The 26,740-nt window shown below is 44.5% G+C and overlaps 1 protein-coding gene across 1 annotated transcript; it reads left to right on the top strand.

Annotated features, from left to right (window-relative positions):
* The first annotated feature begins 2,216 nt into the window (after positions 1 to 2,216).
* SDC4 (syndecan 4) lies at positions 2,217 to 25,047 on the top strand. The gene is made up of 5 exons (XM_067554368.1): positions 2,217 to 2,365; positions 19,890 to 20,037; positions 21,035 to 21,087; positions 21,396 to 21,585; positions 22,088 to 25,047. Exons 1-5 carry the CDS (start codon positions 2,279 to 2,281, stop codon positions 22,237 to 22,239), a joined length of 630 nt encoding a protein of 209 aa, XP_067410469.1. The 5' UTR covers positions 2,217 to 2,278; the 3' UTR covers positions 22,240 to 25,047.
* The last annotated feature ends 1,693 nt before the right edge of the window (positions 25,048 to 26,740 follow it).

Raw genomic sequence — 26,740 nt, 5'->3', positions numbered from 1 at the left:
ATTCCTGTTTGCTCTTTGCTCTTGTCTCTACTTTGACACAGAAAACAGATCAAGCAGTTTTGCTTTTGGGGTATCATTCAGGAACATAGTGATGTAATACAGCAGTGGCAGTTTTCAATTCACACAGAAAACCATTTTCATGTTTTCATCAAATGAAACAAACATTTGTATTCATGTCAGATTGTGTAAAAGTTACAAAACCTACGTTTTGGACCTATATTACCTACTCATGTTCTTTTATGGATTCCATTTTTATGGTACTAATTGTTGCAGCTTAAAATATTAAAAAAAAAAACAAAAAAAAAACTACCTAAGCCCCAGTCCTGCAATGAGTTCCATGCAAACAGAGCCTACACCTGCATGAGGTTCATAGCAGGATCAGGGCTCAAATTGCTGCCTGTCCCAGATATTATTAACAACATCAAAACACTTGTTATTTTTAAGGAAGGCTGGAAATATTCCTTAAAATTCTATTGCATTGATCAAAAACAAATATAGATTTTTAATGCCTTACTGTGTAGCTTCTAGCAAAAATATTAAAACATCTGTTTGCTCCTAAAATACATGAGTAATATATTATTGTTTATTGTTTATCAAAGGTATTGTATCTAGGCACTGTAGTATCTAAGCTCAGTGTCAAAAAGTCTGTTGTGGTTGCAGTCAGTGCTCAGGGGCAAAATAGAGTTTCCTGGAAATTTTTTTGCATTAAGGGTTGCCTGATAATGAGAACTTGCTCTGGAAACATCACCAGTCTTAACAGCTTAGTCTTAAATGCTGGAGAGAACATTGTCATCATGGTCTTTGTTGTTTTTAATGTTGTTCTGGATTTAGATATTGGCCTGAATCTTGTAATTAAATCCTTTTGGCAGACCCTTATGTCTGAGTGGTGTCTCACTGAAATCAATAAGGTTCCTCATAGGCATAGGAGTCCAGGTGCATTAGTCAGATTACAGGATCAGGGCCTCATTCCTACCATAAAACGTGCTCTCCTTGTTTCAGGAGAATGGTCAATGGAACATTCTGATACCCTTAAAATACAACCTGCTTTATTTATATTTTTGAGCATTTCTTCTTTCCAGAAGAAGCTAAAATGACCAGTCATTGTTAATTTCATGGTGCACTTTTATTAACACTAATTCCCATTGGCCCCTTTTGGGGTAATCTATTATTTGTTAACTGCCAACAGTGTGCTAGGCATAGTATAACACGCAGAAGTACAGCCAGATCTTATCTAGAATGATTTGTAATCAGCAGGAGAGACCTAGAGAAGATGGGCAGAAATGGGAAATCCAGAGGGGAGGATAATGAGGATTTAAAAAAAAAAAAAAATCCTCCTATAGCTATCAAGCTAGACCGTCCTCTTTCACCAGCATATTTTCAGATGGAAACATGCGATTATATATAAAAATATGTGAAATCATAATTATATGATATCGTATGCTGGTTTCTCTCTTGTATGTTGGTTTTTAAGAGACATAGGCGAGATGGTAACTCATATTTTGGGCCATGCTATTTCCTTCCCTTCCTATGTATTTATAAAGTTATTTGTATAAGAGGGTGGGGGGTATATGAGAAAGTGGTGGAGGGAGGATGGTGGGGAGTGTAAGGGAAGTTGGGGATGCAGGGTGTAGGGGATGGTGGCAGGGCCTTCAAGGGTGAAGGTGAAGTGTTAAAGTTGCAAATGAGAGTGTGGGGGAGGGGACATAAGAGGGCTGTAAAGTGGTAGTGAAATGTAGGGATTGGTGAAGGTAGGGTGACCAGATAGCAAGTGTGAAAATCAGGATGGGGTGGTGGGTGTAATAGGTGCCCCTGTAAGAAAAAGCCTTGAATATCAGGACTGTCCCTATTAAATCGGGACATCTGGCCACCCTAGGTGAAGGGGTGGAATAGAGGACTGGGGAAGGAGGCTGTTAGGTGGAGGGGGGAAAGGGTGGGATTGGGCCCCAGGAGGTTGGGAGGGGGATTGTATGGGGGCAGGAGGGGAGATAGGAAGTGGGTTGTAAGGGGAATGGTGGCGACGGCTGTCAAGGTGTGTGAGGCGGTCACTCAAATCCCAAGAGCTCCGCTCCCTTCCTTGCTGACGGGACAGGGAAAGCGGCACGTCCCCGACTCGGCCATTCCCCTTCCCGCTTGGTTCTGCGACTCCGCCTCTAAGAGGGCTGGGCCCGCCGGAGGCGGGGGCCGGGGCGCCTATAAGACGGGCGGCCATGTGGGGCTGGCTCTAGCCGCTCGCTTGCGCCTCCGCTGCCCGGGACTGATCCGCTCCGCTCCGCGCACCATGCAGTCGCTGTCAGCCAAGCGCCTCGGGGCGCTGTGTGCCGCTCTGCTCCTGCTGGTTGCCGCCAGGGCCGCCTCCGCCGAGTCGGTGAGTGCGCGGGGGGCGGGCTTCGTGCCTCCGCCGGGGGGCGTCGCTGGGCTGCGAGCGCGGGGGCCGCCTGAGGCAGGGACGGGTTGAGGGCCGGGGCTCCCCCCTTCCCAGCCCAGCGGGGGCTCGTTCCTCTGCCTGAATGCGGTTGCTCCCCAGCCCTTCCCTGGCGCCGGGCCGCGGGGGGGACCATCAGGGACACGGACGGCGAGTCACAGGAACCGAGACGAGCCGGCGACGCCGCCCGGAGTGCGGAGGACAAAGTCCCCTCTGGGCTGGAAAGGGGGGAGCCCTAGGCGGGACAGCTCCCGCGGGAGCCTCTTCCCGCCTCCGTCCCCTGCTGGTGGGGCGGGGCGGGGCGGAGTGGCAGGTCCCGGGGGTGGAACGGCGTCATCCCTCGGCCGGACGGTGCCGCCTGCCCCCCCCCCCCCTTGTGGCCGCCCCCGGGCTCTAGCATCAGCCCATGGCGCAAACAGCGCCCTGTCCTCATAGCTGGGCCGTGAGTAAGGCTGCCCCAGACCCCCGCTCTGCGGTAATAGCCTCACGTCACCGGGACCGGCTGGACTCCCCCGCCTCTGGCACGCCCCGCAGCTGGGGCTTTCCTTTACCCTGGGCCAGTCCCCAACTTCCCCGGGCTGAGCGTGCCTGGCTGCTGGGGGGAAACCCAGTGGACTCTCCCAGCCGAACTATAGCTGGGTAAGAGCAGCTTTGCTCCACTGCCATCCTCGCCTTCTGGTCGCTCGTTAGCTCGAGCTCCTCCTCGGGGGAGTAATAATGGATTACACGCAGCCTTGTTACCGGAGGAGAAAAGTGTCATGCAGCCTTCGAGAGATCAAACACCTTCTTCCTTTCCTCCCCGCCCCCATCTTTCTGAATGTTAAGCTGTGGAGCCAGGACTCCAGGTTTAGCTTCTTCCCCCTCCTGCCCCCCTCAAATACCCTGTGAGACTCTTTGTCCTTCCCTGACTTAATGTTGTATGTGCTGGTGGCAGAAACCTGGCTTTTCCCATCAGGAGGGAAACAGGTTTTCTGTGAGAGAACAGAAAGGCCATTCTTTCCAGATGATTTTATGTCTGCTCCTGAAGCAACCTACATCCATTATCGAGCAAGGGAACATGCAGCAGGGCTTTGAAGTAAATATGGCCATGATTTTCCCCACCTCCACGAACTTTGGGTAGTAGGAAGGGGCAGATTTAGATCCAAGCTGTCCCTGTTTTGTGGTTTTGCAAAACCATCCCTAGTTGTGCCTGCTTGTGTATTGAAAGGAGTGGGATGAGAGAGAAGAGTCGCTGGTTTCCATCCGAAAATATGCTGGTGACAGGACCGCCTAGCTTGATGAACTACTCTCTCCATTATTTATATATTGACAACTGATTTTGGGCATTCAGTTGACAAACGCTTACTTGGCTTGCCATTCAAATGGATCTGTCACTTGCCTTTGCACTGCTATGCTTCCAAATTCCATTTCCCTGTCTACTTGACTTGCTACACCCCAGACTCAACTTGTATTCTGCTTCCAGTTAGCCTGTCTACACCATGTTCCTTGTTCTCATCTCAGTCCTTACCACATTCTTTTCCTCCGCTGCGTCAGGGACTCCTTTCCCTTCTCTACCCTTTGCAAATAAGGGGTCCCCCATCTCTTTTTCTCTCTTCTCCGCCTCTTTCCGAGCATTCACAAATCTTCCGTCTTCCTCTTTTCTCCTCCCATCAGGTGATACCTCTTCTGATGCTGGCCCTACCTTCTTACTAACTACCCACCCTCCTGCCCTTCAGGCTCTGTTTTTATCAACTTTAGTTCGATGCCTTACAGCCTTCCTCCTTCTACTCATCCTACAATTAATCTACCACAGTACCTGCTTTTTCTCTTGCGTTCCTTTAGCTCTGTGGTCTCCCCTTTAATTCTGCTTCTGTGACTACACGGGCCTTGCATGGGCCCTGCTCTTCTTGCTTGTCTGTACCCCAGTAGTTCTCAAAGAGGCTCAGAAGTGGACTAGCAGGGAGGCTGCAGGTTAGGCTTGAGGAGCAGTGGTAGAGTTTGGGGAAAGGCGGGCAGGACAGGATTTGCATAGCAAGAATGTAGATTAGGATTGAGGAGCAAAACTGTATGGGAGAGCAAAAATCGAGGGGAATGGAAAGGAATTTAAAAAAAACCCTCAACATTATTATATTTTGAACTTGTAAGGTGCTCAGATACCATGATGAGTGTTGTAAATGTAAAACTTCTGGTTATAAGCTTCTCTAAATTTATCTACTGGGACCCCTCATTTTATGGGCATTAGACCCTCTCTAATTTCCAAGGAGGTATTTTGGGAGAGGGAAAATACTTCCATTGGTAATGCAGAATGAGCCTGGACATATACCAGGCATGTATGTAACACAGACCTTTCTTTTGAAACGGGTTTCTGGCTTTTAACTTTAACAAGTGTCTACCTTCCGATCAGAGAGCATCCAGCTCTGACTCCTGCTTTGGTGTTGGTCAGTAGGGACTGCATTGGGACTGGGGCAATTGCAAGAGATTAGAGTATCCCAAAACTAGGTTTAATCGCCCACATTGTTTCACTTGGATGGAGCCTAAGACTCTCTAGGCAGATCACTACTTACTACTTTTTGTTCAGTTTCTGCTGTGAAGTTCTGCTGTTGCTGTCTAATCAAAGATGCTGCTGAAATGGGCTGCTGGTGGCTTAGCAAGAAAGCTCTCAGGCCAAAATACATGAAGTGTCTACTCCTTTAACATTGGGCAGCAGCTCTCTATGACCAGCAAGCCTGAGTAAATTCATAGATACAAACTCCTTGAAAAGGCAGCACAGTGCCTCATAAAGATTGATCCTACATTCCTAAAACTGATGGGGCTCATAGGAATGCTCTCACATTTAAATATTACATCATGTTTACATTCAGTAACGGACTGGATCATGTTAACAGAGGATAGGAATTCTGCCGTGGAGCTTCCAGGAATATTTCCATCCCTCTTACATGTACAAGGCTTTCTCAATCAGAGAAAATCTGGCTGCATTGAGAGCCACATGGAGTATCACCTCATTCCATTTGGAAGAAGTGTAGCTTGCTCCAAAGCATTTCTGGTTCTTGCATTGTACAGGCTCTGTGGGAACAACGACAGATAGCATAACATAGCCCTCAAGGCCCTGCCCTTACACAAACACAGGAAATAAAATCCATGTCCTATGGAGTTCCAACAATGTGTCTTCACCCTTCAGAAACTACAAGCCACATGCTGTGCAATCCAGCATGTTGTACCAACACTACAAAAAGGGAGCTCCCCTCACTAAAACTAGATGCTCTGTCACCACCAGACCAGAGGGGGGCGGGGGGAGACCCATTATGAGCACTTCTACTTAAGCAAATTTGTTGGTGTACATTAATTTAGTACTGCAACACTAAAATACAACCAAACTTGTTTAAGCATTGGGCAGTATGTTGTACTGAATGTTCTGCAAGCTCAGCGTAAGGCGTTACAGATACAACTATGCAGAAGTGTTTTCTGTGGAGGCATCTGAACTCTATAGAACACAGCATAGCAAATCCACAGCCCATCATATTCCCCAAGCACACTAGCTTGTAATATTAATTTCACACCAAATGTGGTCAAAGAGCATCCAAAAGCTGCACTGTCCCAAGAAGTTTTTGCCCTGTGCTAGGCTTGGTAGCTTTAGTTGTGGGAAGCCTGGCAGCACTGCCTGGCATATCATAGCAGCATTTCATACACTAGTTCTGCACTTACGATGTTCAAACTGTCTCTTTAATCAAACTCTTATTAAATGGTAGATGTGAAGGTAGAAAAGAGGTTTGAGTGAAGCAGGTAGGCGCTGCATTTCTGCTGTAACACCTGCCTGTTTTATTAACGCTTTTTTTTTTTTAAGTGTTAAATGCTTCTCAGAACTCAGTGGGCATCTGACTGGCTGAGCCGATGTTTTGTTGACAATGGCGGTATTTGGAAAGTAGTGCAGCATTATTAATGTTTAAACCGGTTTGGCTTGTCTTGCCACCATCAGTCCCTGAGGCCTGTTCTTTCTGCTCTTTGCCCAGTTACTCATCTGTCCCTCCGAATCAAATCAAAATATTGTTATCTGTATGTATAACTTTATTGTCCAACTGCTTCACCTGACTCTGGCAGGTTCATTGAGTGCGTGAATGTGTTCAGCCAGGATGTGCTTTAACTTGGCCAGAGCAGTACCTCCCCAACATAGAGCAGCAGACTGTGTTACAAAAGACTAATGCACATGGACCAGAGTTTTGAAGGAAAAAGAGGAGGAGATGAAGGGCTCTTGTCACGAAATCCAATGTTTTTTAATGCCTCCTCTCAAACTAGCAGCTGTATTGGAGGGAATAGGTCAGTGGTTTTCAACCTGAGGTCCTTGGACCCCCTGGGAGTTCACACACTATGTCTAAGGGGTCCACGAAAAGTGACTATGAAAAATAAAGTTTTAGGTCCCAGAAAAGGCATTTCATTTTTCTGATAAATCTAAAGTATGTGAATATCCCCATCTACCAGTCAAAACCCAGAAGTGTTGTCGTTACCATAGAAGCCCACAGTTTAGCATCCTTTCTCACGCTGTGTCAAATGCCATGTATGTGCATCATTTACAGTTGAATTCTGTTCAGTTACTTTTCAGTCTGACTTCTGTGGTAGGGGTCTGTGGACTACAGGTTGAATTTTGAAAGGGGTCTGTGCCACCATGTGAATGTTTTTAGGGGTCTGTAAATGAAAAAAGGTTGAAAACCACTGGAATAGGCAGTTAGTTGCTCTTAGTTTTCAGCACTTCACAGAAATGTTTCTAATATACAAACTGGTCACAACCAATGGGGTGGGAGTGACATTGGTGTAGTCCCCTCCTTCAGTACTCTGAATACTAAGAACTAGGATCCTTGCATTAACTTTTTAAGTAGGAGTCCTAGAGCCCTTCCCTGTGGCTCAGAGAATGAAATCCTTTGGAAACGAAGGACTAGCAAGATGGGTCCCTGAGGGGAACTTCTCTTGTGAAATGGTCTCCAGAATGGAAGCTGGGGAATTTATTCCTTGCATGTCTACTTTTCTGAGTCCCCTGTTTGAGAAGAGCTGAAGAGAGATCTTCCATTCTGAACAGATAGAGGCAGCCTCACTTTTTCAGAGAATTCTAATATTAGAGATTCCCAAGTCCATTATGTATAAGAAGTTAAACATGTTTGTTATCCTAATGCTCTTCCTAGTCCTGCCCCTTCCCACATTACTGCTGGCGCAAAGATACATGGACAATTTGTCTGCTGAAATCAACTCCAGTCCAGCAGTTGTGAAAACTGTTATTTATGGCTAGGATACCATGGACTTTCCTTTCTGGTTTTTGGTGGGCTTCTTTTGGGTGGGGGGAGGCAATTCCAAGCTTTTCCAATGTGCATGATTTGAATCCATTTTAGGATACTAATATGGCTCTGCTGTCTTATCCAGTGTCTTGTCTTGCCCTACTTCTGTCCTATTTCTCAACTGTAAGGCTGAGCTCAGTTAACTCTACGTCCAGCCTAACAATGGGAGTGAGATTCTGTCTGTCTTCACCATGCCAACTTCAGCAGAATTCCCACAGCCTATTTTTACCACACTTCAAACTCCTACTGCTGCTGAATACTGTACTGAAATTGCACTAGCTTATTGAGTCCATTTGGCTGACTCTGAATCCTCACTTGATTTGATTCTCTTATTTTATTTTTTAAAGCAATAGTTTGTCCTCAACTGGAAGACTCTTTGTTTTGCTCTATACATGGTACTCACTAAATGCCTGGTGTGATTTGGGCTGGAACTGCCTCTGTGGGAATAATGTGGTGCTAGTATCTGTAAAATAAGTGACCTCTGTTGTCAGAAATAGCCTTTTTCACACAGATGAGTAGAATTAAATTTTTGTGTAGTGATTGACTGCTGGGGAATTCTCTGGTGCATAACCCTGTATATAATAGACTCCCCAAAACAGGAAAATATCTTCACCGCACACATCTCTGCACTGCTGTGAGTTCATGTTCGCTTTATCCTGTCCCTCCTGGAAGCATGCTGTCCTGGCCGATCTGAACAGGTCTTTTTCCTTTTGGGTACCACTTGAACTATGCTGGTTTAGCAATGGATTGTACTTAGGGAAGTAGAATCCCCTATGTTGACACAGTTATACCAGTATAAAAGTGATGACAGAAATAAGCTATACAGTGCACGTTACTTCTGTCATCACCTTTATACTGGTATAAATGTGTCAAACAGTAGAGGGTTGTACTTCTCTAACTATAATCCATTTCTAAACCAATATAGTTCCAGTACAAAAATTGTGTAGACCAGCTGTGAGTGTCTGACCTCTATGCTGTTTCTGTCAGTGAGCGTGTGGCTGCTTGCTGAAACCTGGTGGAATGCAGGCCCTTTAGATTAAGGCATGAAATGATTTGCACTAGAATGGAGCTGTTGTGATGAGGCGAGGTTGAGTACATTGCTAGTGAATGGGATGGGGGCAGCCTGTTAAATACTTCACATTGGATGTAGTAAGTTACTGTTTTACCGGGCTATAAAAGATCCTACTTGAATGCAGCCCTCTTGGCTTTTTATTGGATTAAATACTTCAGACTCCCATTTCCGGTTGGGACAGAGAGGGTGAGAATTTTCACTTTGTGTTAGATACACAGCTTAAGTTAGACTTTTAGAGTCCAATACCTTTTCCTCATACAGATGAGTTGCTGAAGCATTAAACCCACAGCTGTCTCTGTTCAGAACTTCTCCAAGAACTTGCTACTAATGGTAATATAGAGGTTACACTCTGATCTGGACTTGTGGAAGTCATACTTCTAAAATATTCTGTTGGATTCTGAAAATTACTTTTTCTAAGAAAGAACCACAACAAGCCTTTGTAAATTTCTTGTCAGCACTTGAGTAATAGCTTAATTTCTCTTACCAGAAGCAGTGACTCAAACTTTCCTTGATGCTGCAGGTAGGTGTGTGAGTAGGGGTTGAATTTTCTTGAGAGGTTTCAATTCTATTATTTAAAAAAAAAAAACCAAACCCTCACGCCCTTTTTTTGCAGTGCAGACAGCCTCAGGTATAGGATTTCAGATGTATTATGAATTTTACAGTCTATAATATCAGGTTCTGGCTACTCCTGATGACTGGACACTGAACTATGACCAATGGACTGATGGAGTGTGGTAGGAGGAAGGTATACCTAGCATGATGGACCATTGATCAAATTTGATTAGGCTAAACTGCAACTCCTAAATTTGATTTCTTCTCCCTATCTGACAGTATAGAATTAGGAATTTGGTCAGTAATCACAGTGCTAGGAGGGGTTGCTGTGAATTCCACAGTCTCCTCAGAGCAGGTACCTTTCCTTAAGGTGGTAAGGATTCCATTTTACTCTGAGCTCATTAAAAAGACTGTTTCTGCTTGCAAGGGTGGCGAGTGGGGGAAACTTCATTTACTAAGAGGATTTTTTCCAAGAAAAGAAAAATATTTATTGCCAATAGAAATGTACACTGGATCCTGAACCTTTCTCTCATCCTCTAAAGCCTCTTATATAGGAAGCTGTTTATACACGGTCTTGGCACTAATTCTAACAAAACAAAAGGTCAAGCATCAGAAAAAACTGTCGTATAAACACTACTCCTGTTAACGTGCCTTGTCTTCAGTGCATGCTGGTAACTAAATGCCTTGTTAGCCCTGTGAGGTCCATGGCTTCCAGAAGCCGAAGAAGGAGTGAACAAACAAAATGTTCTGGTCCTCTAGATTACTAACCTGCATTTAGAAAGACATTTCCCCACTTCCCCCCCACCATAATAGGGGTGTGTGTGTGTGAAGCTGAAATATCCCTCCCCTTAGGTAGGAGGACAGGGGACCAAGCACTAGATTTCTGGTGTGCTGCAAGCATGCTTAATTTAAGTAGGTGACTTGCATGGTTCTGGGAAAGTGTGAGTACCTGGAATAGGTAAGACTTGGGCATTAGCTTCCTGGGCCTGGACACAAGACCTTAGTGGAGCCTTCCTTAGCTACACTTAAAAGCTTTTCTGGTTTAACTACACTCTAGGAAGGTTTTGCTGGCATAACTATGTTAGCTTAATAAAAAAAAAATCCCATCCAAGTGTAAACAAAGCCTAAATCTCTAGGTCTCTTGGTATGCTTCAATTTAAAGAGATTGTGGGGAATGGAAACATTTGCAAGGTGTAGTATCAGGATCTCAGCTGTACAAACAAGCCTAGATTTAACTGCATTTTGGGCCAGCTTAGCTCCATGTTGAGCCAGCTAGGAAAGGCACCAAACTTCTACTGTGCCTAATTCTCTTGGAAATCTGATCTCTGCCTGTCCTAATCTTGCTCATACTGTTACAAAGGAATATAAAGATGCAAGACACACGTGAGCATGATTTCTGCAATAAGTTTAAAAAAAAACAAAAAAAAAACTGCCCTGCAAAATAACTTGTGAGATGGAGTTGTGCTCCAGGAAAGATCTCAATGTGTTTCCCTCAGGTGAGGGAAGGAACAGACTAAACTTTGGAAGACAAGTAAATTACGCTGCATTCTTTGGCTTTGGTCTCTGTCATTCAAACATCAAAGTTTGGTATATAAATCTCCTGATAAGAGGATAGTCTCCTGTTGAGTATCAGTTGTGCCTTCACCTCCCTGGGAGAACAGGCATAATAGACCTCCTCCCCTGAATTTGGACACTATGGCTGTCAGTGACTGGCTTTACTTACCCTGTCTTGAGCTGCTTAAGTGAATTTCTCTTTAAAACCTGGGTAGATCCTTGCAGTGAAGATACTGAAATTAGACTTTGTAACCAATAGATACTTAAGAACCCAAACACCTATAGCTGGCTCATAAGAAGAGGTTATAATGCTAGTTAATGAGTGTCCTTGCTGTAAATATATTCCTGCATATGCCTGTCTGTCATGGGGACTGTACAACCTCTTTCATGGTTCTGTGTTTGCTAATTATCAGACAACTGTATTTAAACAAGAACTCATTCCCTCCCAGTCATTCCTTTCTCCTCCTCTGCATCTTTTGCAGAGTATTTTTTTTAAAGTGACACATGCAGACATAGCTTTTGACCCATGTGCATTCTTTTTTTAAAAAAAAAGACTAACTGATCCTAGAGAGCATGAAACCCAGAATACAAATATGTAATCCAGAGCAAACTCTGGATTACATAGTGGAACTAACTCTTCTCGGGTTCTGTCTACAGTAAAGCCCTCTTGCTGAGCTGGTGATGGCAAATCAACGTCTATGCTTAGTACATTGTAACTACTGCTATGGGATTATCGTTTCACTGCAGTGTTGGCTGATGGCAGTGGTGAGGAAAGCCCCTCATTGCCACAGAGTTTAAAGCATCACAATAGGAATGTATTGGAGGAATAACAAGTGAATCACTATCCTTATCCTTATTACTTGGTAGGGAACTTGAGAGAGAGAAATGCAGAAGGGCTGCACTGTAACTTGAATGTGAGGCTCCAAGTCTCTGGTGACTAGAAAATGCCTGACTATGGACTTGTTCTGCCTGCTGCATTCTCACTGCCACTCAGGCACCTGGACGGTAACTGTCTGCAGAAGTCCTGGCCTACCGTTCTGTCTCTTGCCACTTCCTGCTCTGCACAGGTTTCAGGGTCTAATCTGAAGTTCTGGGTTTATTTTGGCAGCTTATATTGACCTGAGGAGACCTTAGCCAAGTAGTTCTGTGACAGAGTTTGGGTGTAAAGGTCGCTTTGCCTAGCGAGAGCTGTTGCTACAGCGTTGTCAATATAACCGAGCCCTTAACACTTTAATGTATATTGGAGGAAATGCACAGCGGCACTTTCTGTCGCTGAACGCTCCTAGCACAATTGGCTCAGGAGGCTCCAGCCTATATAAGTGCACACATGTGCAGTAAAACCTTGATAAAACTCTCTTCCTTGGCAGTAAAGCCAGAAGGTGCTGTCTATCCTGTGAATAATGTGGGGCCTGCTGACCAGCAAACAGGCACCCATGACCTGAGGGCACAGAGAGTCCGCTAATGTGGATCTGTTACAGTGCTTGCTATACAGAGGGATGCTCATATAATTAGGTGTGACCTGGATTGAAATTAGGGTATTTGTGCTGCTCTCAGGCACAGAAGTGATTTCTTCAATGTCTCTGCTAAGGAGTTTATATATGTGAAGAAGAGGAGTTTTGGAGCGAGGAAAAGAAGCAACGCCCTTTCTGCTAGTGAGACTTGGGGCTTGTCTACACTCTCAGCGCTGCAGCACAGCAACGGTGCTATAGCAATGCACTGTAGTGGAGACACGGTCTACAGTGACAGACGTGGTTTTTCCATCATGGTGGATAATCCACCTGCCTGAGCAGCTGTAGCGAGGTCAACAGAAACATTCTTCCATTGGCCTAGCCGCCTCTACACCAGGTGTTAGGTTGGAATTTTTCACACCCCTGAGCAACTTAACATGTCAATCTAAATTTAAAGTGTAGACCAGGCCTTTGTGCTCACCACAGGCAGAAATGCTTATTATCCTGGGAAGGCATGATGTTAGGATAGCTCTACTACCTGGCTGTGCTGAACCACTCACAATCAGAGGTCAGTCATATTGGACTGGCGTGATACCATCCAACTTCTATTTCCACAGTAGTAAGCAGTCCCTAAACTTCTGTCTTCTGTAACTCTTGCTTCTGAAGTGATGATTTCCTTTTAATAGAGCTCTTAACGAGAAAGGAAGATATTGTCCATGCATATCCCCGGTGCTACAGTGCTTCAGTGTTCGAGAAGCTAGAAGGGAATGAGTGGCTCTTGTTTTGGAGGTGTTTTTGAGCCTGATGTTAATCTAAAGCATCTCTTAATAGGAGAGAGCTGTCTGGTGGAATCTGTAAAATAAGCTAAAATGAACTGAGGTTCAGGTATCTTAATATCACTGAGTTCTCTGGAAGGCTCTTCTTGAGTGCTTGTTAAAGTAACGGTTTACTATGAAGTTACAGTCTCTTCCAGCAGGTGGGGTAAAGACGAGTCCCAGGTAAGTAAATCAGATAGAACAAAGGGCTGTGGGTGGAAATTCCCTCTTGTCCCAGCCTTAGCGCCTTTGCTTCTAGAAACGCAGTTCTTGCTCTCTTGCCAACCTTGTCCTCACAGCTCTTCCAGCATGTGCCAGCTGGCCTCAGCACTTCCATTATAGCATCAAATTTCCAGTGGTTTACACTTAGCTTTACAGCAAACTGAAGTTTTGACTAGTTGGATCCCAGCCATGTGTCATGGTAGGACAAACTCACATTGGCCAAAATTACTTCAACAATTGCTTAGTTTTGGGGATCTCCTGATACAAGAATAACAACCCTTTGGTGACCTAGAATAGGGACGAAGGGACAGAAATGAAGTATTTAAGTGAACTCAGTGCTAATGTCAGGAGGACAGCCATGGAGACTTCAGTCAATCATCTCACAAGCATCAGCAGTGAAGCTACACGTATGTACTCTACCAATGTGCCTCATGTCCCTGCCCTATGGGCGTTAAATCTGGCACTGACACAGTTCGCTGTCCATGGCCCTTCTGCTGACACATCTAGCAAGGGGGCTAATTAGTGTAGGTTGTGTAGGCATGCTTTTACACACAGATTATTTGACTACAGACTCTGGAGCTGGCTTCTGTAGTGTATTGTATAACCCCCATTTGAAGAACCCTTTAACTTGAAATCTAGATGTGCATTATAGTAATATGACTTCTGCTGCATGTGACCGTATATGTATGCCTGGGGAGGATGGGGGATATGTCCTAGTGTCATAAGATAAACAACACATGCCACTCCTTTCCAAGTGCCCCCATCAATGCCTCTGATTGAAGCCAAAAAGGAACACACTAAAGAGTGATTGAGTTAAGCAGGCTGTGCTGTAATAGCTCTTGTCTCTCTTATCATGAATTCCCAACTAATACAATAGCCCTTAATGACTCCATGCTAGTCCCTAGAGCCACACGTACACTATGATCTGCATCTTGGAGGAAGTCCCTAATGGTCACTTGGCTGACAGGCACTAGCATATTCTCAAAACCACTCCAGTCTGTCTGGGTAACTGGGGATCCATCAGTCCTCCCTACAACTAAATTGTGTGAGAGTAGTTTTTCTTGAGTGGTTACAGTTTAAAAGCCCTAAGCCTCACTGTGGACAGCTCAATGGAAAATTTCTGCTCAATGCTCAATGCACAGCAAGAAGCAAACAAAACTAGACTGCATAAGGAATTGGCTGGAGAAGAATCCTAAAAAGATTCAATACCATTATATAAATTAGTGGCATGCCCTCACTTAGGGTGTTCAAACCTCAGAACACAGTGTGTGTTAAGAGGTCTCAAGGGAAATGACTAGAGGAACACAGTTTGTTGTGTTGAGACTGAAAAAATCAGGACTGAGTTTAATGAGGGGACAAGATGGTTCTCCATAAAGAAGGTAGATCAGGAACTTCTCCCTTGTCTCAAACACAAGAACAAAGGGACGTTCAATGAAAATGAAAGGTGGCAAATTCAAAACTAGGAAATATTTTCACTCTGTTTATAATACTGTGGAACTTCATTGCTAGAATATATTATTGAGACAAAGATCAGAGTAGAATTCAAAAGGATTAGATATTTCTATTGCGAACAACTGGCTGTACTGAGCAGGATAATTGCTTCAGAGTATAAATCAACCACTGACCAGATTAGGAAGAAACTTCCCATATGGGCTGGCTAATCCATGACTGTTCAAGTATGGAGTATTTTCAGGTATTGAGTAAGTAGTATTGAGTATTTTCTGTCGGACAGGATACAGGACAAGATGGATCCCTAGTCTAATCCTGTATGATCGTTCCCAGATTCAGTGGGGGAGCTTGCAGTAGGACTTCTCTGGGTAGGAGTCACTTGTCACTTTCCATGGGTTCACATCCGTGTGTGTGTGTGGTTGAGTGCCTCTGGAAATCAGTTCTTAACCTCCTAAGTTTAAGTGTTTGAAACTAAAAACAATGGAATTGTTTACTATCTGTAAACATGATTATCTGCAAAGGAGCCACCAGACCAGCTCCCCTTACCTCTGTCTCTGCAGGATGCAGATAGTTAGTTAGCCAGGTGCTGATTTGCCTCCTTGTCATTTCCCGCCCTCCCAAACTTGGCCCACGTCCATGTTCTTTTGTCTGTGAAACGTTGACTTTCACCTATTTACTCCTGGGCGTGTGTACACAGTGCTGGGTAGCAGAGACACTGAAACAAGTTATACAGCTCTATTATCTGGCTTGTTGGAAACTTACTTCAGATACCTGGGACTCCGCATGTGTAACCCCTATCCAACTCGCTTTCTACCAGCCTTCAAAGAAACCTGATTGCAAACAGTGATTTCAAACATTGGTGTGTTAGACTGGAGACAATGGCCAGCACTAAAAGTTGATCATGTGCTTTTCATGTCTGGAAAATTCTGCTCTTGCCCAATAGAATGTTACTTGGTTGGTTGCTGCTCCTGTGAAAGGCACGTAAGCGATGGCAGTGACGTGTGGGCTGGAGGAGACAGGCAGGCTTGGTTAGAGTTTACTATTTGTCCTTGTCAGTGGCTGAGGAAAGTCACGTGTTGGACGGGAATCTTGTATGCTGCACTGTGAGCAGACGTCACTTTGAGAAGCAACTAGTGGTGATCTGGGCTCCTGAAATGGAGCCAAAGCCACGATGAAATTGGACTCCTCATCTGGAGAGGGGATCAAGTATCGCAGCCCTGCCAGCTCCTCTACCTGGTGCCATATAGGCTTCTCCGTCGACATGAATGATCCATGCAGAGGTAGCTGCCTTCTGTTATCTTGGCACTTCTAGTGTGCTGATTCCTGTAGCACCTAAACATTAACTTCCCCTGTGTGGATCCTACTGAAGCAGCACATGCAGGTGAAGGTGGAGTGTGTGGATACCTGCACACGCTCTGGGTGGCAGCTAAGAAGTAAACCTCTTTGATATTGCTAGGCAGGGGAAAGCTCCTCCCCATTATTTCCCTTCCCCCCTCGAGTGACGTTTATTAATCTTTCTTGGCACTCACTGTGGGTGAAAGCCGCTTAACATTCAGCAGAAATCCTGGAATTGGACGTGGGCAGAAGCAACATCCTTCTGTAGTTAAAGGGTTCTGTTTGATCAAGCATATTATCAGGAGGGCTTGACTTCAGCTGCTAGAAGTAGATAGGGCTGCGCAGTCCTTTAGTCTCTCTCCCACAAGAGTCACTGGCCTCTGCCCTTAGGCGGTTCCAGCAGTGTAATAGCAGGTGTCGGAACAACTGGCTACGAGCAGTTTAAGTCAGATACCAGCCTCCAGCTGATGACTGCCAAAAATGTAAGGCTGAATGTGGCTGTGGAGGACATTTGGCAAGTGCCAAATGCTTTTGAAAAAGGGTTTAGAGACTCTGCACATTCTCATCTGGCAGGGAGTCTGCATTCCCAGGATCTGCCTCCCGGTGAAGCCTGTAGTATATATACAGGAGTGGTGCGGGTGAGACTTTCCTCCAGCTTTAGAAATGCAGTGTCCCTATAAGACAATGTTAAAGAACTAAAAGCCCCTCCCTGAGCCCACAAACCCCACTGGAGTGCTGAATGGCTCCTGTATGCCCTTTGCAGGTGTGTATGCAAAGAATGTCACTGTTCCAGACCCACCCTGCAAAGAGCATAGCACTGTTAACTCGACTCATTCAGAGTGCTCTGCAAGGTTGGATTTGCATCTAGCTCCTGGGAGGTGCCTGCTTGCTATGTGGGCATGTTTTGAGTTTGTGCAGGGAGAAACTGGAATGAGCTTCCTGTGTGTGTGAATATGGTGAAGTGAGGTGCCCAACAGCACCCCAAGACTATGTATTTGGGGCTTAGGAGTTGAGGCGACTCCAGGATACCCAATTACACTTCTGTGGGTAAAAGTGTAGCCTCCCTCCCTCCTGCCGCCACCCCCACCTTCCCCAGCAGCTTTCTGGATGTTTTACCAGGAAGTTCCTGTAGATGAAGAGTGAACGTCCCACTTGTGTTCTCCTGGGCCCAGGGCCAAATGAGCAGCGGTGTAGAACACTCCATATAATCTCATTTACTGCTGTGAGTCAGTAACTTCCTTCGTCTTGGACCTCACTCATATACACACTGACTGTGTGTTTTGATGATGAGGCCTCTGTGATATCTGAACTTGGTGTATTCCAGAGTACCCACTAATACTGACTCACTGATCCAGGCTTCTTTCTCTGTTGAGCCTCCCTTGTTAGCACTTGGCTTTGTGTCTGCCGGATGGCTGTGATTCACCCCTCCTGAGTACAGTCTGGGTGATAGACACCTGACAACATTTGTCTGCCCTGTGGCCTGCAAGGGAAAACCTTCTTAACTCATTGCTATTATACTACATGAAAGCTGCTGTCTGGGGGATGTACCCCAGCTTGCTAAATGGTAGCCTGGTGGTAAATGGCAATCGAATGCTTTTTGTGTGTTAATAAAACATCTGGGATGGGAGCAACTTCATTATTCCAACTGTAGCATCACTCCAGGGAGCCCTGGTGTCTTGGCTAGCTTCAGATGCCTCCTTTCCAATTAACATTGGAGGAAAATGTTGTCCTATAAAATAAATGATCAGTGATGCTGGGAATGTTTGTTCCAGGCTGCACTTTTAGCTGTCCTAGTTAGGTCATAATGGGAGACGAGGAGTCTGACAGCATCAGGTTCTCCACGATTCTTGGTTTTTTCAGGATGCTCAATCAAGTGTTTCCTGGTCCCTTTTGACTGAAGGGGTGGATCAAACCAGAGCTGCCTGAAAAGCTGTTGCACCACTGTTCTGGCACTTCGAATACAGGATATGAGGAGAAGCTTCTCATACCTTGACTGCAGAACCTAGTGGCTGGGGCAACCCCAGTGCCTACAGATTGGAAGCAGGTCATGGGGGGAAAGGGGGAACAAACAATTGTTATCTGGCACTGTACTGGAGTGTCTATGGATACGTCTGTAATGTAGTTTTTAGCCCTGCAGCCTGAGCCCTGCATGTCATCCCTGCAGCCATGCCACAGGTCTCTTACTGCAGTGGGACCACACCTGGAGCAAGGCAGCAGCGAGGCTGCTTTCTGACCCACTTGATGCACTGAGAGCACTTGACCCTGATTACAAAATGGTCATACAGTGGCTACTAGATTAAGTGAGCATTCCATCTGGGGGGGACGGGAGGGGAGCGTGACTGCTTTGATGGAGAACCAAAATTTTGGTTCCTCCCACACCTCCCAAGTCTCCCTCCTCCCCCCTCCCCCCAACCCTGCTTAGTGAATCTCTGCCTCTCCATGCATGTAACAGGTGGCTAGGCACCACCACCAACCGTAGTGCATTTCTGTTGCTAGTGGCGTGGAACTGGTGATGGCAATGGGAATGAGTAGAAAAACAAGGCTAATGCTGCCACCGCCAGTTTCAGCAGCTGTCCATTCAGTTTGCATTGTACTCCCAACTGTAGGGAAAGGGTTAAATCCCTTACCACGCGAATGACTTAATGGCTGTGGAATTCTGAATTGTTGCTGGAATTCCACAGCCAACACTGCATTCTGCCAATTTGGAAGTGTGGACCCTCCATGATCTCAGGGGTATGGAATCCTTGCCTGGATTGGCCCTAAAGCATCACCATTATATAGACCAGTTACAGGACTTTATATAATCCTGGCCTAAACTTTCTGCCTTCACCCCCTTACTCTTCAGAGGCTCAGGTGAAAATGGGTTCCAATTTAAACCATTGTCATGCAGTTTAACATCCAAATCTTTGTAAAGTCACTTTGGCCGGGCTCCTTTGTATGCCCCCACAGGCTGGCTTATCTGTGCTGCTGCCGCCATGCTGATGCACATAACTCTGACTGCTAGTCAGATAGCAGTATCATGGTTTTAATTTCAGGAGGGAATTGCTGAGCTGTTGCTTTTTGAATTGGGTGTGTTGTTGAGGGGACACTTCATACAAATGAGTTACTATTTATAATGCTTTTGATCTCATTGTATTGTTCAATAGAATATATGGGGGGCGGGAAACAAATCTCACTTTATCGTACAAAGGTTAAAACTAGGTGAAATAATGATGCTATCAAACCTACTGAGTTTGAGGTTTCGATGCTACAGTGGCCACCCAAGCTAGCTCTTGACGCAGGCTTGGAAAAGAGTCTCCAGGTATTGTAAGTCCCACTGCTCTCCTGCCTACCACAATAAATTTATTCCTCCCTTCTACCTCAAGGGGTTCTGCCCTGAGCTCTTGCACAAAAAGCTGTTTCCAGTAAATTCAGACCCTGGTCACTTCATGGGAATTTTCTGAACCTCAAACCCTTCAGGAAATCCCCACTCAGGCCAGTCTTTGTTCCTGCTCTGAAAAATACTAGGGGAATTCAGCTGTTCCTAGGGGAATTCAGCTCATTCCAAGCAAGTAAAGACCCTGCTTTTAGCAGGGCTGAATTGAACTTCAGTTAGATGGTGAAATATTACTGTGTTGGCTAAACTGATCTGGTTGCAGATGGCTGCTAGCAGCCTGAGAACTGCCGTCTTGTGGAACTGTCTGGGTCTCTATCAGCTAACTAATGCCAGCTTTCCCTTCTCAGATGAGAGAAACTGAGACTATGGACCCAGAAAAGTATGGAGAGGGCTATTTCTCTTCTGGAACCTTGCCAGATGATGAAGACATCAGTGACCCCAGGCCTGACTTCACTCTCGAAGAGGATGATGGGTTTTCTGGTTCTGGCGATGAAGGTATGGAAGCAAGAGAGAAATAGTCTTTAAACTGGAGTCTTCCTCTGACTATTACATCCTCATAGCACTGACCTGGAAAAACTACACAATCCCTTGAGTCTCAGGCTCTCTGATGGAACTTGCAATGGGCTAGTCTGTAAAGCTGAGCTCAGCAAGTCATTCAGACGGATCAGTAGAGCAGCCTAATCAAATGCCTCCCATATGGAGGCTTGATTGAATGAAGTACACAGATAGGAATAGCAAAAGAGCACCGTGCCACGATGTGGGACTCCTATTCTGTCTTCACTCTATAGGGCATCCAAGTAGGTTACCCTTGTAGTAACTCTCTTCAGTGAGTAGACCATGCGCTACTTAGATCTTTTTCCCCTCTTAATACCAAGGGGCTGTAAGGTTAAATAGTTTTTGTTAAATCTCATCTTCCTCTAGCTCCAAAATTTCTAAAACTTCCCACTTTGCCCTAAAATCTGTGTAGGAGATAAAGTTAGGCAAGTAAAAAGAGGAAAGTCAGTGTTATAAGAGAACTCTTTTTGGCTTTCAGCATAAACTAGTTCCAACAGCTCCCTGTTGCAGCTTTTATGTGCACATAATGCACATTGTGTTCTCAAAAGGTAAAGAACAAGCTCAGAAATTAGCATATGACATGTTCGGACAGATCTTGTGGTTAGCATGTTAGCAAATCATCCTCTAGGGATGGGTGTTCAAAAGAGTGCCCTCCTGAAACCAACACAGCATACTTGAGCATACTGGTTTACTGAGCAAATCCCCATACCCTGCAACAAGAGCCACTTGATGAGCTGAAGATTTCTACTATGTATGAGTTAGTCTTGAGCTTGCATCATGTGGCTTTGCGTAATCAAAATTATATTAACTGGCAAAAGTACTTACAGATAAGAGGGAACTTTAATCAGAGCAGATCCTTAGTTAGACAGGTGTGCCTGGGCTTTGGGAAAACACACTGAAAGCCAAGGGAAACTAATGCTATATTGTTTTGTTGCAGAGTATCTAGATGCTGAAGATGACGTGACTTCAGTCATTGCAGAGAATCCTGTGGTAAGTGTTGCTTTAGCGCTCTCAGAGAAGCCTATCTCAACAACCCCTCTCCATAAGGCAGAACTGCTGTCTGACCTGTCTGCTATGTGAAGGCTCTTGTTGCCTTAACCTTCATCCCAACCACAGCTAGTTTCCACATCCAGTCCCCTGGCGTGAGTGGGATTAATGTGCTCACAATGGACTGAACTCTTAAATGACCTCAATTGTCCTGTCATTAAAGGGTATCTGCCCTGCCCTCTTGTGTCTCCTGTTTTGAAGTGTTTTGTAGCTGCTTGTGACAGGGTGTGGTTTGTCTCTGCTTTATTCAGATCTCTAGTGATAACAATATCCCTGAAGATAGTGGTGAGGGGACAAAAGATGTGGATGAAAAACAGGTTGTAGAAAATGAAATAATTCTGCGCAAAGCCTTGCCCTCCGAGGAAGGGAACCCGTCCAACAAGATTGCCATGGCCAGCACAGCCAACAGCAGCATCTTTGAGAGAACAGAAGTTCTTGCAGGTAACTTAACTGTCCTCAAACTCTAGTGACAGATCAGCCATGCTATAAATGTGGGAGGAAGGGGGAATGGGGATGCCAAAAATAGGGTTGTATGATTGTTCCTCCCTTTAGAGGGCAAGACTGGTGACCAAAAGCACACACCCCACAGGTCACTTGAAATTGAGCCAACTGGCTTTGTTCTAATGAGCTGGGAGAGCGCTGTGTATTAGTGAAGCTTCTGTCCTGCTTTAATCAGAAGAAACTTTAATGTTAAACTCTTGCATTAACTATTGTTAAACTGGATGGAAAATGACTTCTAGTCTGTAGATGCCACTTGGACTGAAAATGTCACTTATAGCAAGATGGAAGCTATCAGTAGAAAGCCCAGAAATGCTGGCTAACCTGGATGGAAGCCTGGGATAGATGTCATGGGTTTATGACTGGTGAAGCAGCTTCTCACAGGGCAGTACTTTCCTCCTAAAATCTCAGATATCCTGATTATTCATTCTATGCTCTCTTCCAGCTCTTATTGCAGGTGGGACAGTGGGGCTGCTGTTTGCTGTCTTCCTGATCCTACTGTTGGTCTATCGCATGAAGAAAAAGGATGAGGGCAGTTACGATCTTGGCAAAAAACCGATCTACAAGAAAGCCCCTACAAATGAATTCTATGCTTAAAGCCAGCAGCACCTTGTGCCCCTCTGAGGCAAAAATGGACCATTAAAGCATTTGGACCTCAGCCAAGACACTCTGAACAAATGCTCCCTTGGATCTAATTTCAAAGTGATTTTTAAAAAATCTTTCTGTGCAACCCTTCCATCCTGCTAAACTAACAAGGGCACAACAAAATGCAAAGAGTTGGGGGGGAGGAGGGAAACATTGTCATAGCTATGGTTAAAAAAACAAAAAAAAAAGTTGCAAAAGATTGCCAAATCCTTATTTTTGGTTGTGTGGAGGGTGTATATGATGCAACTTATATGGCAGACAGTTGCCTGCGTTTGCATCTGGTATCCAGCTATCCAATTTGCCTTGTTTTATAGAAGATTTTTTATTCTATTTCCCCTGTAGTATTGGGCCAGTCCTGCAGCGGGTCAATCTTGTAAAGCATTGTATAGAGAATTATTTATGACTCTCTTACACTACAGTGTACCATTGCCTTATCAGGGAGCTGCTGTGCCCTCTGGGCTTAAGGATGCCCACATGCCAGAAAGGGCCTATGGGAGAAATAACTACATCGCCTAAATGGCTCTTAGGGAGAAGTTTCTTTTTCCTTGTTAGCCCTTGGTAGGGCCACAGTCTGCAAAATCAGGAAAGTCTCTTGGCTTGTTTGACTCTGAAACTATACCCTTTCCCCGCACCTGATCTCTTACAGCTTGGAGAAATATTACTTTTTAATGCAGGATTTTATAATAATTTTTTAGTAGGGAAAATAGCCTAACGTTTATATGTTTGTAGAAATTGTTCTGAAATAAAAAAACAAAAAAAAAAACCCCAAAAAAACCCTACTTTTGTAAAATAGTCCTAAAATTTTTTTTATCCTTTTTTGTTTCCTTTGCTGGGCATTTCTCTAGCTGTATATTGTGTTTTATACAATTCATATTCTGAACTGAAGCAGCGTTGGCTACAGAATATTACAGGTTTTTCTGTTTCTATATAGCAGCTACTGAATGTCATTGATAAAGATATTTATGGGGACTTTCCATAATGTTTTTGGATTTGATCTTTATAGGATTATTTATAGTTCCTTTTCATGTTTTGTTCTTTGGTTATTTTTTCCTTTTTTATATGTAAAACACTAATATAATGAATCTCTTGTGATTGTGAAATCGATTTAAGCTTTATTCTGTGAATTATTAATTATAAACCGAAGGCAATAACTTCTGCTAGAATTACTCTATATGCAAAATGGGAATCTTAGACCATGATTAAAGTATGTTATAGGGAAAGGTGGGGGTTTTTTGGCCTGTAATATATTGTAATCAGTCCTATAGAGCTATATATATTATATTTTTTTCAGCAAAGTGTACAAATGTTAAGAATAAAAAGTCTAGAGGTTTTTGGGCTTGTGCAGTCTTACTGTCTGTAAGGGAGGGTGTATTTGTCTAGTTTATATGCTGCTCTTTGTGCAATCTCTTGTTTATGTTGAATGCAGTAATATTTTGTTTGTTCATAACAGCTGGGGGTCAGGCTAATGGTAGCTGAACTAGCTAAGTCACTAATGCTCTGTGCATGCCCTGAATGCAGCGGCCATCAGATTAACTGCTGTGAGTTAGAAACAGGGTTGCTGTGTTGAAAATGCCGGCTTTGCTCCTTCATAGTCAAGTGGTGGAGCCAAGATCCCTTGCCCCTCATTTCAAAGTGCCACTTCTAATTTATGGCATGAGATGCAAACCGATGTTGGCAGCTCACTGTGCAAAGGAAGTAAGCGTTACCTTTTCTTTTGCAAAACTGCTGCTCAGTTTATAGGCTAAGTTTTTATTTTAAGAGACTTTGAACTAGTGTCCTTATTCCTTTCCTTCGGAAGGATGCTTTCAGTATTCAGAATATGGTTTGATTTGTGTCTCCTGCTAAGGTGGCTGTATGGGACCACTGAGCTTCCTCAAGCCGCTTGTTGTTAACTCTTTTTAAGGTGTTCTAATAGATCATTTAAGCAGATCTACCTCTGTCATAGTTGGTCTAATTCCACAAAACTTTCATAGAGTGAGTAGAAGATGCATGCCTGTCCTACAGGATTTTCTGGCAGACTTCGGCAGTTCCAGAATTGGTATATGGAACACCCACTTATCTTGTTCTTGTTTCATCAGTCTTATTTGCTAGATCTCAGTCTCTACCTCTCCAGATACAAGGAAGATTTCAACATAGCTGGCCGCGGGGGGGTGGGCGGGAGTGGGAGGTTTAACTTTACACAGCATGGGCTAAGATGTCGTCTTGCACAAGACTACTTAAAATCAAACTGGTTCTGAATCTGTTGCCTTTTCATAGACTTTAAACCTGATTCTCTTTCCATTTATAGTCGTTATGCCCTGTATAACGTAACTGAAATCAGTGCAGTTCACCAGTTTAAAAATCAGGTGTTAAGGGAGAGGACAAGTGGACCTCTTCTGTGTTCTATAGCTGTGGGGCAAAGGGACTCCACTCTGTGGACTCCATGCTAAGGTGTGATCCTGTAGCTTGAGAACCCTGGCAACACAGTCTCTAGCAGGAGTTCTCCTCTTGTTTAGGGGTTCCTTTCAATTCAAAGACAAGGCTGTTCCAGGGCCTAGCTCTGGAATGAATATGTGGAAACTTCTTTTTAATGTTTTATTTTTAATTCTGCTGTTATGGAAATAACCCATTTGCAATTCTGTCTACAGACAGTGCCCCCCACCTGTGAATCATGAATTGTCTTTCGTTGGATGTTTGGAAGAAATTCTCATTTGTATTTGTGCTTTTTTTGTTTTGTTTTCATCACTGGTACTTGATCAAATAAACTAGTACTTTCTAAAATTTTGTTTAGAAATTGTTTAGAAAATTTTGTTTAGAAAAACAATACAGAGCATTTAGGCCTTGTCTACACACACAGGTTTGAATCAGTCTAGTTAAATCCATGCAAAATCTTGTGTGGAGGCGCACATTGGCTTAAAATTGGTTACACACATTTAATGCATGCATGTAAGTACTGACACACTAACTGAATACATTTAAAACCACACTTCTAGAGCTTGTCTACATGAGGAATTCTTCCAGAATAGCTGCTCCTGATTAACTCTGTGGATGCCCTTATTCTAGCATGAGTGCTGTAGTTCAAATTGCCTTACTCCAAGTGGGTTCACTTTAAATTCACACTTTACCTTATTCCAGATTAATTTCCATGTGTAGACAAGCCCTTAGTTAAACTGGTGCAACTCTAAGTATACACCAGGACCCTAGAGCTACTATAGCCCTCAGGATCCAGTGCACCCAGTCACTCCCTCAGAAGCTTATTGCCTGCTCTATCTAATAGTATGAGGCTGCCTAAAGCACAGTGGTGATGTGAGCAGCCCCTCCACCTCCATGATCACAGAGTAAGGAAAGGCTGTAAAATGGCCTGTCCCAGGTGGTAAAGAGCAAGGCTGCTCACTAGGAAAAGTGCTGAGCCTTCCAAAAGGTGCTGTATTTACCTGAATTATAGCCCCTGTGAAAGTTAATTCCCCTCTATCTGGTGTTAGAAGCAGAACACCTGCCCAGGTGCTTAGGGGGCAGGATTAATAGAGGTGCAGGGAAGTGGACTGGGGCTCACGTGTTCAGACTCTTACATGGTTGTAGCAGCAATGTTTACGTCACCCCTTATTGTTTTCTAATGTTTATGTCCTGTCTCCTGGGCTCTCTTGAGCAATCTGCTTCTTGTGTAAAATAAGGCCAATATATCAGCCAACCTCTGCATCATGTCTGACCTTTATTCCTCTGTGACTTCTGTTTGCCAAGGGAACTGATACTGATTTATTCCTGGGTTTGGTGTTCATGTGCCACTTGCTACAGTCATGAGGAGTGGGTGGATTTACTTTTCTGAATAAACTCTTCTGCCCACACTTCCTCTTCTGAGCTGAGGGAATTGCCCGAGCTTTCTGAAGCTCCCACCACAACATTTCCATAGATGAAACTGAAAAAAAGCTTGTTTTGCAAAGGGATCTTGGTGTATTTTGCCCACATCAAGAACCTGAGCCCTGCACTATTCCCTACTGTCTGGGGCAAGGGCTTTCTCAACCACTGGATGAGATTTGCATCAACTTGAGGAGCAAAGTAGCGAAACTCACGTTTGGAATCAGCTGTTCAGTCCCACCATTCACTGCCTTCAAGATCTCACAGCAGCGGGAGGTTGTGCATAACAGGCTTTAGATAAAAGGCTGATTATACCTCCGCTCTGCAGGGCCTCGTGCCCTAGCACTGACCCATGAGATGTAACTTGGTCATTTTTACCTGCTGGCACATGAGCTGGCATCAATCAGCTGCACTTCTTAAAAATAAAGCTAAAGCCTCACTTCACTCAGCTACAACTAAATCCCAAACCCTCCCAGATTCCAGTTTAGCCCAGTCACATGGCTTCAGGCAGCTCTGACTTACATAAAAACAAAGCTGCGAGGAGGACAAAGTTCAGCGGCCTGTTTGTCTGCCCCACCAATTGAAGTCAGCAGAACGATTTTTATCCTCCCCTTTGAGTTCT

This window comes from Emydura macquarii, unplaced genomic scaffold, assembly GCF_026122565.2.
Source record: "Emydura macquarii macquarii isolate MOO-44397 ecotype Brisbane River unplaced genomic scaffold, CSIRO-AGI_Emac_v2 contig_1483, whole genome shotgun sequence".
Lineage (NCBI taxonomy): Eukaryota > Metazoa > Chordata > Testudines > Chelidae > Emydura > Emydura macquarii.
Note: the sequence above shows the minus strand (reverse complement) of the source record. Positions and strands in the feature narration are given on the sequence as shown.